Source organism: Nannospalax galili, unplaced genomic scaffold, assembly GCF_000622305.1.
Source record: "Nannospalax galili isolate Female #2095 unplaced genomic scaffold, S.galili_v1.0 scaffold218, whole genome shotgun sequence".
Lineage (NCBI taxonomy): Eukaryota > Metazoa > Chordata > Mammalia > Rodentia > Spalacidae > Nannospalax > Nannospalax galili.
Window position 1 is genome coordinate 2,680,001 of NW_008343207.1, and position 14,701 is coordinate 2,694,701.

Here is a 14,701-nt window from a genome sequence, read left to right on the forward strand (position 1 = left end):
ATAGTGTATAATGGTGCATAGAGGACAGCAATGAGGCATTGCTCTCTCAGCTGATTATAGACTATAACACCTTGAGTTGTATATTGAGTGAAATCTGGGATTTATCAGGGAGTCAAGCAGGGGTAGGACAGACATTTGAAGAGGTAGGAGTGGTGGGAGTTGCACACAGACAGAAGCATGAGACTGTGGCACTTTTAACAATACAGCGTGGCAACTAGGTTTAAGCTGCACAGTAGAGGTAATCCAGCAGAAGCAAGCAAACTTCCTTTCCCCTGCTGGGATTGAACCTTGGGCCTAGCACATGTTAAACAAGCACTCTACTGCTGAGCTGCCCTCTTTTTACTTGTTTAATTTTGAGACAACTCTCATTAAGTTGTCCAACTGGCCTTGAACTTGGCAGTCCTACTGCCTCAGCCTCCTAAGTAGTGGGGACTACAGGCCTGTACCATCTGGCCAGGCTGCAGGTTAATTTTTAGTCATAGACATATATTAGGTATGGAAGAACACTAGCCTTCATCCTGTAGGGGCTAGGAAGGTACCAAAAGCTTTCTTTTTTAATTTTAACTTTTTTTTTTCTTTTTTTGAGGCAGGATCTCCCTGTAGCCCCAGCTGGCCTAGAACTCACTATTTAGATATGTAGACCAGGCTGGCCTTGAAGTCACAGAGGTTGGCCTGCCTCTGCCTGAGTGCTGGGATTAAAGGTGTGCACCATCACGCCCAGCCTTTTTTTTTAATGTTTTTTATGTGTATGTGTGTTTGCCTGCATGAACTTAAGTACACCTGTACATGCAATGCCTGAAGAGGCCAGAAGAGGGCGTCATATCCAATGGGAACTGAATCCGGGTCCCTCTGCAAAAAGCCACTGCTTTTTTTTGTCTTGAGACAGGGTCTCCCTGTAGCCCCAGCTGACCTGGAACTCACTATGTAAGACCAGGCTGGCTCTCAATCCCACCTATCTCTGGGATTAAAGGCATGAGCCACCATGCCTAGCACAGCCATGCTCTTAATCACTGAGCTATCTCTCCAGCCCCCCCAGCAAAAGCTTTCTGATTGAAATGGAGTGTTTCATGAACCCAAATGGGAAGAGTTTTAGAGAGTTTTAGAAAGATTTATCTGACTAATTTGGAGGATGGATTATTCCTGACAAATGTTAATGAGCCTGAAATAAGGTGACAGCTCTGACATTGTAGAGAAACAGTGGGCTTCCAGGAGTCAAGGACCTGACTTTGGGGCAGAAAAAAAGAGAGGACTCTGCAATAAAACAGCAGGCCTCCATATTGGAGGCTAACAGTAGGTCCCAGTGGTGCTGCTGTTAATAATGAGCATAGCAAAGAAGCTAGAAGCCAGATATTAGAGCAGGCTGTTGGGTGGGTCATATTTTCAGGACATGTAGGTAGATGAAGGCACAGTGAAAACAATCTAGATCAGTCTAGATTAGACAAACTTGGGAAATACCTTAGGGGTGTGCCCTGCCTCTTTCCTCACCCTGTTTTTTGTGTTTTGTTTTTTGGTCTTCTGGTTCAGTGCCAGCGCCCTTCCTGGGAACTCCTGTCTCCCTGATGTTCATACTTCTGAAACCACACCCAGTACAGGAGCAGCTCTCCCTGCGTGACATCCTTGGTTGGATTGAGGGCATCATGGTGTGGCCATGGCATCTGAAAGTTCACTGCCTTTCTCCCTTGTCCTGTTTTTGAGATTGTAGCCCAGACTGACCTCCCAAGTTCTGGCATTTACAGGCATGTGCCACCATGTTTCAACCATCCTCCTGTCAAAGATTGTATCTCTAGATACCTCCAAATTCAGATAATAAGTTTGAATAAAACCAAGTGCTGTGACACCTTCTAAAGTTATCTTTTCCATTTCAGATATGGAGGTACCACCTGGTTCTCAGAGTAGCAGAGCTTTTCATTTTCAACCACCATTGCCTCCTGGCACACCTCCTCCACTGCCACAGGGAGCACCTCCATTCACTCCTCCACTCCCTAAGGGCACCCCACCACTGACTCCCAGTGATTCACCCCAGACCCGACCCACGGCCACAGCCATGGATGAGGATGCTTTGACACTGGAAGAACTTGAAGAGCAGCAGAGGCGGATCTGGGCTGCTCTCCAGCAGGCCGAGAGCGGCAACAGTGATTCCGACATTCCTGTGGACACGCCTGTGACTGGGAATTCAGTTGCCTCCTCGCCTTGTCCAAATGAGCTTGAGTTCCCTGTCCCAGAGGGAAGAGCATCCGAAAAGCCAGTGCTGGATGAGCCTGAGGTCATAGACATTTCTGCAGAGACAACTGAGCCTGAACATCCCTCTAGTCCAGCAGCTGAAGCTGTACTCCCATGTCAGAAGTTAGAGGAAGAACCTGCAGGGGCGGACCCTGAACCTCTTCTTAATAACGGCAATGCTATGTCAAACTGTGACGTTAGGAATGGAGGCAGTCAGAAGCTTCCTGTGGACACCCATCCTACAACGGCCACTAAAATCCACAGCCCTGTACCTGACATGAGCAAGTTTGCAACTGGAATAACACCATTCGAATTTGAAAATATGGCAGAGTCTACTGGAATGTATCTGAGGATCAGAAACTTGTTAAAGAACTCACCCCGAAATCAGCAGAAAAATAAAAAGGTCTCTGAGTAACTTCTGACATAGCACTGAGCTGTTAATAATCCCTGACTTGTCTTCTGTGATTAGTACTTAGAGGAAGACAAAATGGTTTTCTTATTGGTCCTTCCCTCATTGAAAAAGCTACCTGAGGTTAACTGTGATCTCAACTCAAGCTTGTTTTAAAAAATGAAAAGACTGGGCCCACTGCTTTGCTGTATTTTATTCTCTGACAACCTGCGGGGCATACATGAGTTGCTTTAGAGATAGTTTAAGGTTTATACTATTTTTGGATTGTAAGTGTCCATCCGGAGTGAAGTTTTTTATGTCTTTTGTACATTGTCTTCCCTTTCTACATTTTGCTATTATCCTGTATATATAAGTTTAATATATCAGTTTTAAAAGAAAATTCTAGCCATTTTAAATTCACATTTCAATTCCAGCAACCAAATGAGAAAATCAGGGCTAAGCAGCTTTATCCTATTTGGGATATTTTTGTAAGATTTACATGCATGAATTTTAATAACACTTTTACTTTTTGTAACTTCATTCTTCAAATATACTAAGTATGTTCACCTTTGTGCACAAAGGCTTAATAAATTAGTTTTCTTATACATAATCAAAGACTTTGAATACAAAGAAGTGATTCACAGTTAAATTTTTACCTTCTACATATGGAGGAAAATCATGATTGCAAAAAATTAGCAGAGGAAACAAAAAATTACAAATTTGGCTGCTGTTGGTGGATTTCAGCCTTAACTATGATAATGTAGAAACAGACTCATTGTTTTGAAAAAATGGAGATCAACTAGCCTTTGTACAAAAATCATCTGGATTTGAACTCTAAAATGCTGGTTAAAATAGATAAGAATTAGTTCAGTGGTCAGCTCTGTAAGATAGCTGTGTCTGCAGTTTTCTCTGGAATACTAGTCATCTTTACACTTGCTAAAATCTGTGAAAATGACACTTGGGGATCTTGAATTACTGGTCTCAGGTAGTGTTACTCTGCGCCCACACTGACAGAGGGAGCAAAATTGAGCCATTCTGGATTTAGTTTACATTTTTGAGAACTTGAGAAATCAAATTTATTGACTTGTAAACAAAGGGAAAGGGAATTACATGAAAGGGGGAATGTGGACATGCTAGAATAAAGTATTAAGAACTTTGAACTTTTTTAAATTTATTTTTTTGGTATTTACTATTTTTATTTTATGTGTATGAGTATATTGTCCACATGCATGTGAGTGCACCTGTGTCGTGCAGTGCCGAGGAGGTCAGAAGAGGGCTTCAGATTCCCCTGGAACTGGAGTTAAGGAGGGTTCATAGCTGCCATGTGGGTGCTGGGAATCGAACCCAGGTCCTCTGCAAGAGCAGTCAGTGCTCTTAACCACTGAGCAATCTCTCCAGCCCCAATTTATTTTATTTTATTATGCGTGTATTACCTGCATGTAGGTAGGTACACCCATGTCATGCAATGCCTGAGGAGGTCAGAAGGGGGCATCAGATCCACTGGAACTGGAGTTAGCCACCATGTGGATGCTGGGAATCAAACCCCGGTCCTCTGCAAGAACAACCAATACTCAACCACTGAGCCATCTCTCAAGCCCCAGAGTTTGGGGAGGAGGGTTGTTTTTTTGGGTTTTTTTCTGAGTTTAAGAGCCTGAAAAAGGTTCACAGTAAGTCCTAGCACTTGAGAAACAGAGGCAGGAGATCTCTATGAGATCAAGGCCAGCCTGGTCTATATGCAGGTTCTAGGTCAGCTGGGGCTACAGGGAGACCCTGTCTCCAAACACAAAAAAATAAGAGGTTCACTGTGATTTACATAGAGCTTTAAAGACTTGTTCTTACTATTTTTAATTACTTGTATATGGAGGGTTAGGTATGTGAGTGTAGTACCAGAGGAAATGGAACCCCTGAGCTGGAGTTAGAGGAAGTTGTGAACCATCTCCTGTGGGTGCTGGGATCTGAACTCTGGTCCTCTGGAAGAACAGTACACTGAACTGCTGTGCCATCTCTCCAGCCTCTTAACAGTGTTTTTGTCTTAGCATTCTTCATGTTTCTAGCAGAGAGATGACTAAAGGAAATAAGGCTAGAGAGGCAGAGAAAAGGTAAATGGTCTTATCAGCATTTTTAACATTTATTACTTATTCGGAGGAGGGGACACATTCCACCACAAATGTGGAGGTCAGAGGACAACGTGAGGGAATTGTTCTCTTTACACCATGTGGGTTCCAGGGATCATCAGACTTGGTCTCACTAACCTGAGTGTGACTCTGAACTTAAAATCCTAGTGCTGAATTACAGGCATGCACCACCATGCCCAGGTGGTGCTAGGGATCAAGCCCAGTTTTGGGTATGCTCAGTTGGTGTGTTCTACCAACTGAGCTGCCTCCTTAGCCCAGTGACCTGTGTTTTGAATGTCCAATCTTCTACTTAAGATATAGCTGGTTTCTAAATTAGAATTGTTTAGCCAGGTGCAGCATGCACCTCTATTCATTGCCCTTGGGAGGTAGGCTGGAGGATCAGGATTTGAAGACCAGCATTGGTAACATAGCAAGCTCAAAGTCAGCCTAAGCTGTATGAAACCCTGCCTCAAAAAAATTAAAGGCTGGGTGCATACCTTTAATCTCTGCAGAGGCAGATGATTCTGAGTTTAAGGCCAACCTGGCCTACACAGTGACACCCTGCCTCAAAAAAAAAAGTGTGCATTGGTTGAGGTCAGACCACTCACCTCCATACCCAGGCACTTAGCCCCTGCTTCCCTGTCAGCTGCTCCACAAGCACTGATCTCTCAGATACCTGACTCCTATTTCATTCTTTCTATTACTTAGGGCTGGAATTGAGCTGTGTGGTAGAGGGCTTGCCTGTCATGTATGACTTGATCCTGGGTTTAATCCCCAGTACCAGGAAAACAAACCCTTGACAACACAAGTTAGGTGTTCTGTGTGAAATCCTGAGCTGCATGTTCTGGTTCTTGTAATCCCAACACTCAGACTAAGGCAAGAAGAAAGCAACTTCTTGGCCAGTCTGTGCTGCATACCTAGACCCTGTCCCAGTAGTGACAGATCATCCTTTAAGAAGCCTACACTTAATGAGAGAAGACAGTTCTACTACAGTTTAGTATTGGCGTAGGCAGGAGGATCCCACAGACCAAATGCACAATGAAATGTACAAGAAGGGCTGGTGAGATGGCTCAGTAGATAAAGGCACTTAACTACCAAACTTGACAACTTGAGTTCAATCCCTGGGACCCACATTATAGGAGAGAACAGCAAATTGTGCTCTGACCTCCACATACACACTATGGTACACACAATAAATGTAACACTGAAAACTTTAATTTGGTGGACATGGTGCCACATACCTTTGATCCCAGAACTCAGGAAGCAAAAGCAGGCAGAGGTCATTTGAGGTCATCCTATAGCAAGTTCCAGACCATTCATGGATACTTAGAAATCTGGGTTGCTTTGCTATGAGTTTTGAATTTATTAGAAGAATCTGTAGGATTCATCAATGGTGAGTGACTTTACCTGAGTTCTGTTTTAAGTTTTTAAAAATTTATTTTATGGGGCTGGAGAGATAGCTCAGTGGTTAAGAACACTGACTGTTCTTGCAGTCTTCTGCAAGGTTCGAATCCCAGCATCCACATGGCAGCTAACAACTGTCCATAATTCCAGTTCCAGAGGATCTGACAGTCTCTTCTGTCCTCCGTGGGCATTGCATGACACGGGTGCACTTACCCACATGCAGGCAATACATGTATACACATAAAATAGAAATAACATTTTTTTAAAAATTTATTTTACACCGGGCATGATGGCGCACACCTTTAATCCCAGCACTTGGGAGGCAGAGGCAGGTGGATCTCTGTGAGTTCAAGGCCAGCCTGGTCTACATAGTGAGTTCCAGGACAGCTGGGACTACAGGGAGACCTATCTCAAAAATACCAAAAAAAAAAAAAATTTATTCTACATGTATGAGTGTTTTGCCTACATGTATATAAGTGCACCTGTGTTATGCAATGCCCTGGGAGGCCAGAAGAGAACTTCAGATCCCCCAGAACTGGAGTTGTTAGCAGCCAAGTAGTTTCTGGGAACCAAACCCAGGTCCTCTGCAAAAACAGCCAGTTTTCTTAACCACTGAGCCATCACTCCAGCACTTTGGGTTTTTGTTTTTTGTTTTTTTTTGTCTTTTTAAGACAGGGTCTCCCTGTAGCTCCAGCTGTCCTGGAACTCACTATGTAGACCAGGCTGGCCTTGAACTCACAGAGATCCGCCTGCCTCTGCCTCCCAAGTGTTGGGATTAAAGGCGTGAGCCACCACGCCTGGCTGTTTTTGTTTTTTTGAGACAGGCCTTCACTTTGTCTCCCAGGCTGGCCTGCCATTGCTATTAGCTGGCCTCAAAATTGAAGCAATCCTCCTGTCTCAGCATTTCAAGAACTGGGATTACAGGCATATGACACCATACCTGGTTCCAAGCAAAAATTTTTATAATATTTTATTAATTTTTTGTTTTCTGTGTATGAGTGTATTTCCAGCATGTGAGTAAGTGCACCCGTGTTGTGCAGTGCCCACAGAGGTCAGAATCGGGCGACAGATCCCCTGGAACTGGAGTTACAGACAGTTGTTAGCTGCCTTGTGGGTGGTGGGAATTGAACCTGGATCCTCTGCAGGGGCAGTCAGTGCTCTTAACAGCTGAGCCATCTCTCCAGTACACCAAGCAAAAATTTTTAGGTTACATTTATGCATTTATTGTATGGAGGTGGAGGGAAAGTCATGCTCCACAGTGCAGGTCAGAGGACAACTTGTGGGAGTCAGTTCTCTCCGGCCATGTGGGTCCCAGGAGTGAAACTCAGGTCATTGCCTTGGTGGCAAGCTCCTCTACCCACTGAGTCATCTTGTCAGTCCTGCAAGCAGTTTCTTCAAGAAGATAAATTCCAAAGCAGAATTGGGAATCAAAGGAATGGAGGAGACATGTTACAGATGGGAATTCATACATGGGAGTGTAAGCATGGGGTGAAGTTACTTTGAGGCACTGCCCCATTTCTAAATGTACTGACACATTTGAGCGTTTGGAAGAGACTGCTGGGTGGAGTAACATGGTATTGTTTGGGCTTGTCAGTGCTGTGACAGGTCTCCAGCTGTGGCGAGGTGAGGTAATAACCAAACACTTGTACTTCAAGATAGACATGGAACAGGGGTGGGGATCTGTTTGTCATTTTTGCCTTGGGTTAAAAGGAATGTGAAGTGTAGCACTGGTTGCTAAAATAAGGCCAGTTCTTCCTTTGTCATCTTAAACTGGTAAGTGGAAAAAAGGCACTGCCCTCACTAAAATGCAGAGACCAGTGTCTCCTCAACTGTCAAAAGTACCAACTACGTTTCAATAATCACAGGTCTCTTCCTAGGTGATAAAATTTTTCCAAGTTCTCGACTGGGATTATTTGGCCCTTTTTCTGTGTGGTGTTTTTTTTTGGGGGGGGGTGTTTTGTTTTGTTTTGTTTTGTTTTTGAGACAGGGTCTCTGTAGCCCCAGCTGACCTGGAGCTTGCTATGTAGACCAGGCTGGCCTCAAACTCACTGGAGTCTGCCTGCCTCTGCCTCCTGAGTGTTAGGACTAAAAGGCTTGTGCCACCACACCCCTCTTTCTGTTTCGTTTTTTTTTTTTTTTTTATTGTTTTTACATTTATTTTATTATGTGCTTGTGTGTGGAAGTCAGAGGACAGCTTGTGAGAGTTGGTGCTCTCTTTCTACCATGTGGGGCCCAGCAATGGAATGCAGGTGGTCAGGTTTGGCAGCAGGTGTCTTTAACTGCTGAGCCATTTCACTGACCCATTTGAATTTTTTTTTTTTTTTTTTTTTTTTCTTTTTGAGACAGGCTCTCCCTGTAGCCCCAGCTGTCCTGGAACTCACTATGTAGACCAGGTTGGCCTTGAACTCACAGAGATCCACCTGCTTCTGCCTTCCAAGTGCTGGGACTACAGGCATGCACCACCACGCCTGGCTGATTTTTTTTTTTTTTTCTGTCTTGCAGTTTAAAGATTATCAGCAGCAAACAAAACCAACAGAGTATTATAATGATATTTTAGTGCCCAAGCGGCTTCTAAGGCTTGACTCATTTGAGAGTACAATGGGTTCACATAGCCTGTTTCTCCTCAGGATTTAAGAAAGCCCCTTTTCCTTCTGTCTCACAGGTTCATCTGATGGTACAAATTCACCTCAGAATGCCTAGAAGTAAACTGTTTTCATAAAGGAAAGTGTCTATAAATAGTTCCTTGGTGGTTCATACCTGTAATCTAAGCTGGACTAGTTGTTAGGGACCTAAGTAGTTGTTAAGGACCTGGAAGATGACTCAGTGAGGCAAAGCATTGCCACCAAGCCTGACAACATGAGTTTAATCCCTAGGACCCACATGGTAGAAGGAGAGAAATGACTCCTACAAGTTGTACTCTGACCCCCACATGTGCAAGGTGACATGGGCTCAGCACACACATGCACACACACACAAATGTGGGGGGTTTTTTGGTTTTTTTTCTTTTTGGTCTTTTTGAGACAGGGTCTTCCTGTAACCCCAGCTGGCCTGGAACTCGCTATGTAGAGTAGGCTGGCCTTGAACTCACAGAGATCCAACTGCTTCTGCCTCTGAAGTGCTGGGATGAAAACGAGGTGGCTGTATTTGGAATTTTGTACTCCATGGAGTGACTGTAAATCAAGAGCTGGAGCATTACCCAGCTCCCTGCTGCTGATCCCAGCTGACACCTGCTCTGTAGGGTGACCTCACAACACAGTGAATTATTGATTTCTGTTGCAGAGGCTTGGTCATTAGTCACAAGTGAGAATGACAAATGAAACTGGATTGGGAAGGGCTATGGGATTTGACCCAAGGAAGCAAGCTCCCTGTTCTTCCTTCCACTCCTGACCTGGGACTCTGAAATAATCACAGTTCTGTTCTTTGGGCCATTCCAGGTTACTCTAAACCTTTTATTCATGAATATTTGAAGTACTGATGAGCTCTGCCATACATGGTTTCGCCGGGTGTGGTGGCGCACGCCTTTAATCCCAGCACTTGGGAGGCAAAGGCAGGCAGATCTTTGTGAGTTCGAAGCCAGCCTGGTCTACATAGTGAGTTCCAGGACAGCTGGAGCTACAAGGGGACCGTCTCAAAAAAAGAAAAAAAAAAAACAAAAAACAAAAAACACAGTTTCATGACATAATAAAAAATCATGGGGCTGGAGAGATGGCTCAGCAGTTAAGAACACTGGTTGTTCTTGCAGAAGACCCAAGTTCAAATCCCAGCACCCACATGGCAGCTAACAACTGTCCGTAATTCCAGTCCCAGGGGATCCAACAGCTTCTCTGACCTCCGCAGGCATTGCACGACAGGGGTGCACTTACCTACATGCAGGCAATACACACATACACATAAAAATAAAATAAAATAAATCAGGATAGGCATAGCAGGAGGTAGCAGCAGAAAATTACAGTTTTTAATTTAATTTAATCTGTCTGTGTGTGTGTGTGTGTGTGTGTGTGTGTGTGTGTGTGTGTGTGTGTGTACAAGTGTGTGTCAAGAAATAGAGGTCAGAGAACAACTTGCAGGGATCAGTTCTACTCTTCCACCATGTGGGCTCATTATCAACCAGGTACTTTTACCCCTTGAGCTATTTTGCTCACCCAAGCTTTTCATTACTATGACAAAATACCTGTCTCGTACAACATAAGGAAGGTACCATTTACTTTGGCTCATGGTTACAGACGTTTCAGTCCATGGTTTTTGGTTCTCTTCCTTCTAGGGCCACGGTAAGGCAATGTGTCATCCTGGTAGGAGTGTAGATCAAAGGACACTCACCTTATGGTGGCCCGGGGGCAGAGACAATGCTTGCATTCAAGACCTTTCTTTTATTCCTGTTCTATGTCCCTGTTCTCTGGGATGTATGGGATCTCAAGAAAGTGGGGCATATTCTCCAGCATACCCTCTTTGACCAGTCCTCTCAGGAAGCACCTCACAGATACACCCAGAAGTGTGCTTTCTTCCTAGGCTCTTCTCAGTGCAGCAGAGATGATAGTCAAGGTGGATTATCCCACGCTGGCTTCAGAAGTTCCAATCTATCTTCTTGGGTGCTCTTGATTCTGGTCCATGGTGAGGCAGAACATGAGATGAAAAATAACCACTGCTGGGTGTGGTAATCCATACCTAAAACCCCAGCACTCAGATGGAGGCAGTAAGATCAGGAGGTCATCCTTAAACATAAGGAGTTCTAGGTTAGCCTGGACTACTTGAGATCCTGCCTCTTGAGCCTTTAATCCCAGCACTCAGGAGGCAGAAGCAGGCGGATCTCGGTGAGTTCAAGGCAATCAATCTGGTCTAGATAGCGAGTTCCAGGCCAGCTGGGGCTACATGGAGACCCTGTCTCAAAAAGGCCAAAAAATAATAAATGAATGAATGAATGAATGAACAGAAAAGAATACTTGCTGTTCTTCCAGAGGACTCAGGTTCAATTCCCAGTGCCCACATGGCAGCAAACAACAATCTGTAATGCCAGTTCCAGGGGGTCCAATGTCCTCTTCTGGCCTCTGTGGGCATTGCACAACATAGGTGCACTTACATTCATGCAGGTAAAACACTCATACACTTAAGTCAGATGTGGTGGCTCATGCCTTTAGTACTAGTACTCAGGAGGCAGAGGCAGGTGTATCTCTCTGAGCTCAAGGCCAGCTTGGTCGACATAATGCATTCCAGGCCAGCTGGTGTTACAGGGAGACCCTGTCTCAAAAAGACCAAAAAAAAAAAAAAAAGAAAAAGAAAAACCACTCATACCCATATACCCATAAAATTAAAATATCATAAATAAATATTATTTTTAAAAGAATGAATGGGGCTGGAAAGATGGCTCAGTGGTTAAGAATACTGGCTTCTCTTGTAGAGAACCCAGGTTTGGGTTCCAGCAGCCACATGGTGGTTAACAACTGTCCCTAACTCCACTTCCAGGAGATCTAATATCCTCTTCTGGCCTCCACTGGCATTGAATGCACTGGTGCACTTACGTGTATGCAGGCAAACATTCATACACATAAAAATTTAAAAAAAGAAAGTAAATAAGAATGAATGAAAAATAGATGATTATCTGGGTATTGTACCCTATACCTTTAGTCCCAGGCAGAGGCAGGGTGAATCAATGTGAGTTCAAGCCCAGCCTGGTCTACAAAGCAAGTTCCAGGCCAGCTGGGGCTACAAGGAGACCCTGTCTCAAATAAAAAGACAAAAAAAAATTGAGAAAAAAAAGAAAGAAGGAAGTGCTGAATACAAATGTCTGAGAGTAATATTAACAACTCTACCTAATTTGAGAGTGCTGCATTTTAAACACTCCAGCCTTATCCATTTGGCCTCCAAGAACAGAATGTTCTTCCAAGAATTTGTTTGTCTTAGGACTGGCCCAAAGTACCATGCTTGAGTTCAGGTTGTATGTGTTTGTGTCATATGATTGATAATTATAATAGACATCTGTTCAGCCCACTTTCCTGAGACCCCTTTTATGCAGAAAGGAATAAGACCTCTGGACCCAGGAGGACAGAGAAAGCATGAGGAGGGTGAGGCAGACTGTGATAAGCATGCTGCCACCAGAAGTCTCAGTGGCTCAGAGCAGGATGAAAGGGTGCAACTACCTAATGGAGGCATTTCACCACAGGCCAAGAAAGGTGACCACAAGACAAACTGCAGAAGCCGACATGCATTCCATGCCTAGAATCATAGTACTTGGGATGCAGAGGCAGGACAATCACAGCAAGTTCAAGACGAGCCTGGTCTTCATAGAGGGTTCCAGACTAGCCAGAGCTACATAATGAATAGTGAGACTCTGTCTCAAAAAAGAAAAAAAAAAAAGATAACTTTGGAAAAATATTTAACTTCTTTTTCTTTCATTACTTAAATTTTTTTTAAAATTTCGATTGATTTATTTTTATTGTATGTGTATGAGTATTTTGCCTGCATGTATGTAAGTACACCTGTGTTGTGCAATGCCTGAAGAGATCAGAGGAGGGAGTTGGGTCCCCTAGAACTGGAGTTACTAAAGGTTAGCCGACATACGGGTGCTGGGAACTGAACCTGGGTCTGCAAGAGCAGCTAGTGCTCTTAACCACTGAGCCATCTCTCCAGCCTCTATTTATTTATTTATTTATTTATTTATTTATTTAAATAAAGTAAAAATAGAGCTAGGATTGGTCATTGGGGCACACAGCTATAGTCTCAGCACTTTAGAGATGAGAGCAGGAGGATCAAAGGTTCAAGGTTATCTTTGGCTACATAGAGAGTTCAAGGCCAGCCAGGGCTACATTGAGACCCTATCTTAAAAACAGAGGTTGGGGGTGGGGCTCAGTGCTTGCCTGTCATGTTGAAGCCTAGATTTAATCTCCAGTACTAGAAAAAAAAAATCTACCTCTGAGCTTCAGTCTCAGCTCTTCCTTTAGTATTTAAACTGTGTGATTGGTAAGACAATAGTTTGGAAGGGGGGTTGCTGTTCATTTTTGTTATCTTTATTTATTTATCTTGTCTGAAGGGGTGTGGGTGGGTGGATGTATATGGGTTTGAGCATGCCACAGTATGCACTGAGGTCAGAGGACAACTTGGAGTTTCTCTTCTTTCACCATGTGGGTTGGAAGGAATTGAACTCAAGTCTCAGGCTTAGTGGCAAATGCATTTACCCCCAGAGCTATCTGTTTACTTGCTTTGAGGCAGTCTCTCTTGATGGAATCAAACTAAAGCCCCCCAGGTTAAAGTGGATTCAAACCAAGTCCCCCAGACCAAAGAAGAATATTCAGAACAAGGAAGTAAGAAGTAAAATAATTCTAACTGCTGAGAAAGAGCTGACCTTTTCATGCTCCATACACAAGCCGGACATCACCCGAAACTTCCCCCCTCCCACTGCTGCCGGTTGCTGCCGGCCCCCTCCCACTGCTGCCAGTTGTAGTTTGTGGTTTTTGCCTTTAAAAGTCACCTGTAAGCTGAGCTCGGGGCTGCTGTTCTCTCTCTCTCTCCAAGTGAGGCAGGAGCCCGTCTGCGCAAACGATTAAATCCTCTTGCTTGTTGCATCTCCTGGTCTCAGGACTGAGTTATTGAGGTGCGGCCTCCCGTGGACGTTGGGTACCCCAGCCTGGGGGGGGGGTCCTACATTTGGGGGCTCGTCCGGGATTCGGTTGCCCCCAGACCCATTTCCTCAGATCAGCAGGAGGTAAGGACGTCTTGTCGTTTGTCTTGGTCTTAATGTCTGTAAGTCATTTCTTGTAAGGACCGGAGTGGTCTGGAGTGGGGAAGACGGCGTAGCCTTCCTTCCCCCGGGAGAAGAAGGGAGTTTGGCTTGGCTACTCCCCTCCCACTCTGTACTTTCAGTTCTTGAGTTAAGGGACGCGCCAAGAAATTCTCTGTTCTGTGTATTGTCTGTGTCTGTGTTCAGGGATCCCAAAAAGTGAAAATGGTGGGTGCACCGTGTGTCTGAATGAAAGAAGGACCGGTCCATATGAATGTGATTTAATGTGGTATGTATGCTTGATGGTTGTGTTAGTTACATAAAGGAAGGTCTGGTCTTGTAATTTTCTCAATACCATTTTAAACTTTCCCTTCCTCCTTTTTCCTTCCTTTTATTCTTGGCCTGAGTCTTCGCGTGGGACTGTTAAAGGCAAAAGAGCAATTGAGGTTTTCTGGTCAGGGCTACTCCCTGATGTAAGCCAAAGGCTCTTAGCCCTCTTAGCGGACCCCGACTGCCTGCACAGGTGGAGACTAGATGGCTTTTCTGTATCTCCTTCTCCTCTCTGTTTCTCTCTCTCTCTGGCCACTGAAACAGCCCCGCGGGCACGGGTCGAGCAAATAAGAGCCATAGGACACTCGCCACTAAAAGACTCCCGTGAAAGGATAAGGGGGTCCCAGGTGTGAATCCCAGATAAATTCACGTCCCCCGCAGAAGAAAAACTGGGCAATGTTAGGTACTTGTTCATAAGCACACCCACTGGTCATTATTATTTGGAGTGGCATAGTCTCACTTTCTTTCTTTCCTTCTTACTCTCCGCCTCTCCTGTCTGTGACCTCCACTATGGGTCAATCGCTAACTACCCCTTTA

The 14,701-nt window shown here is 44.4% G+C and overlaps 1 protein-coding gene across 4 annotated transcripts in view; it reads left to right on the forward strand.

The window, feature by feature from the left end:
• Positions 1–3,380, forward strand: part of Zcchc8 (zinc finger CCHC-type containing 8) — a 33,112-nt gene extending 29,732 nt beyond the window's left edge. For 3 of the 4 annotated variants that reach the window (XM_029566561.1, XM_017799724.2, XM_029566562.1), the window contains one exon: positions 1,866–2,635. In XM_029566561.1, the coding sequence (XP_029422421.1) occupies positions 1,866–2,635 (770 nt within the window). Of the gene's footprint in view, positions 1–1,865 lie in introns of all 4 variants that reach the window. The other variant, XM_008839319.3, reaches the window with a different exon arrangement.
• The last annotated feature ends 11,321 nt before the right edge of the window (positions 3,381–14,701 follow it).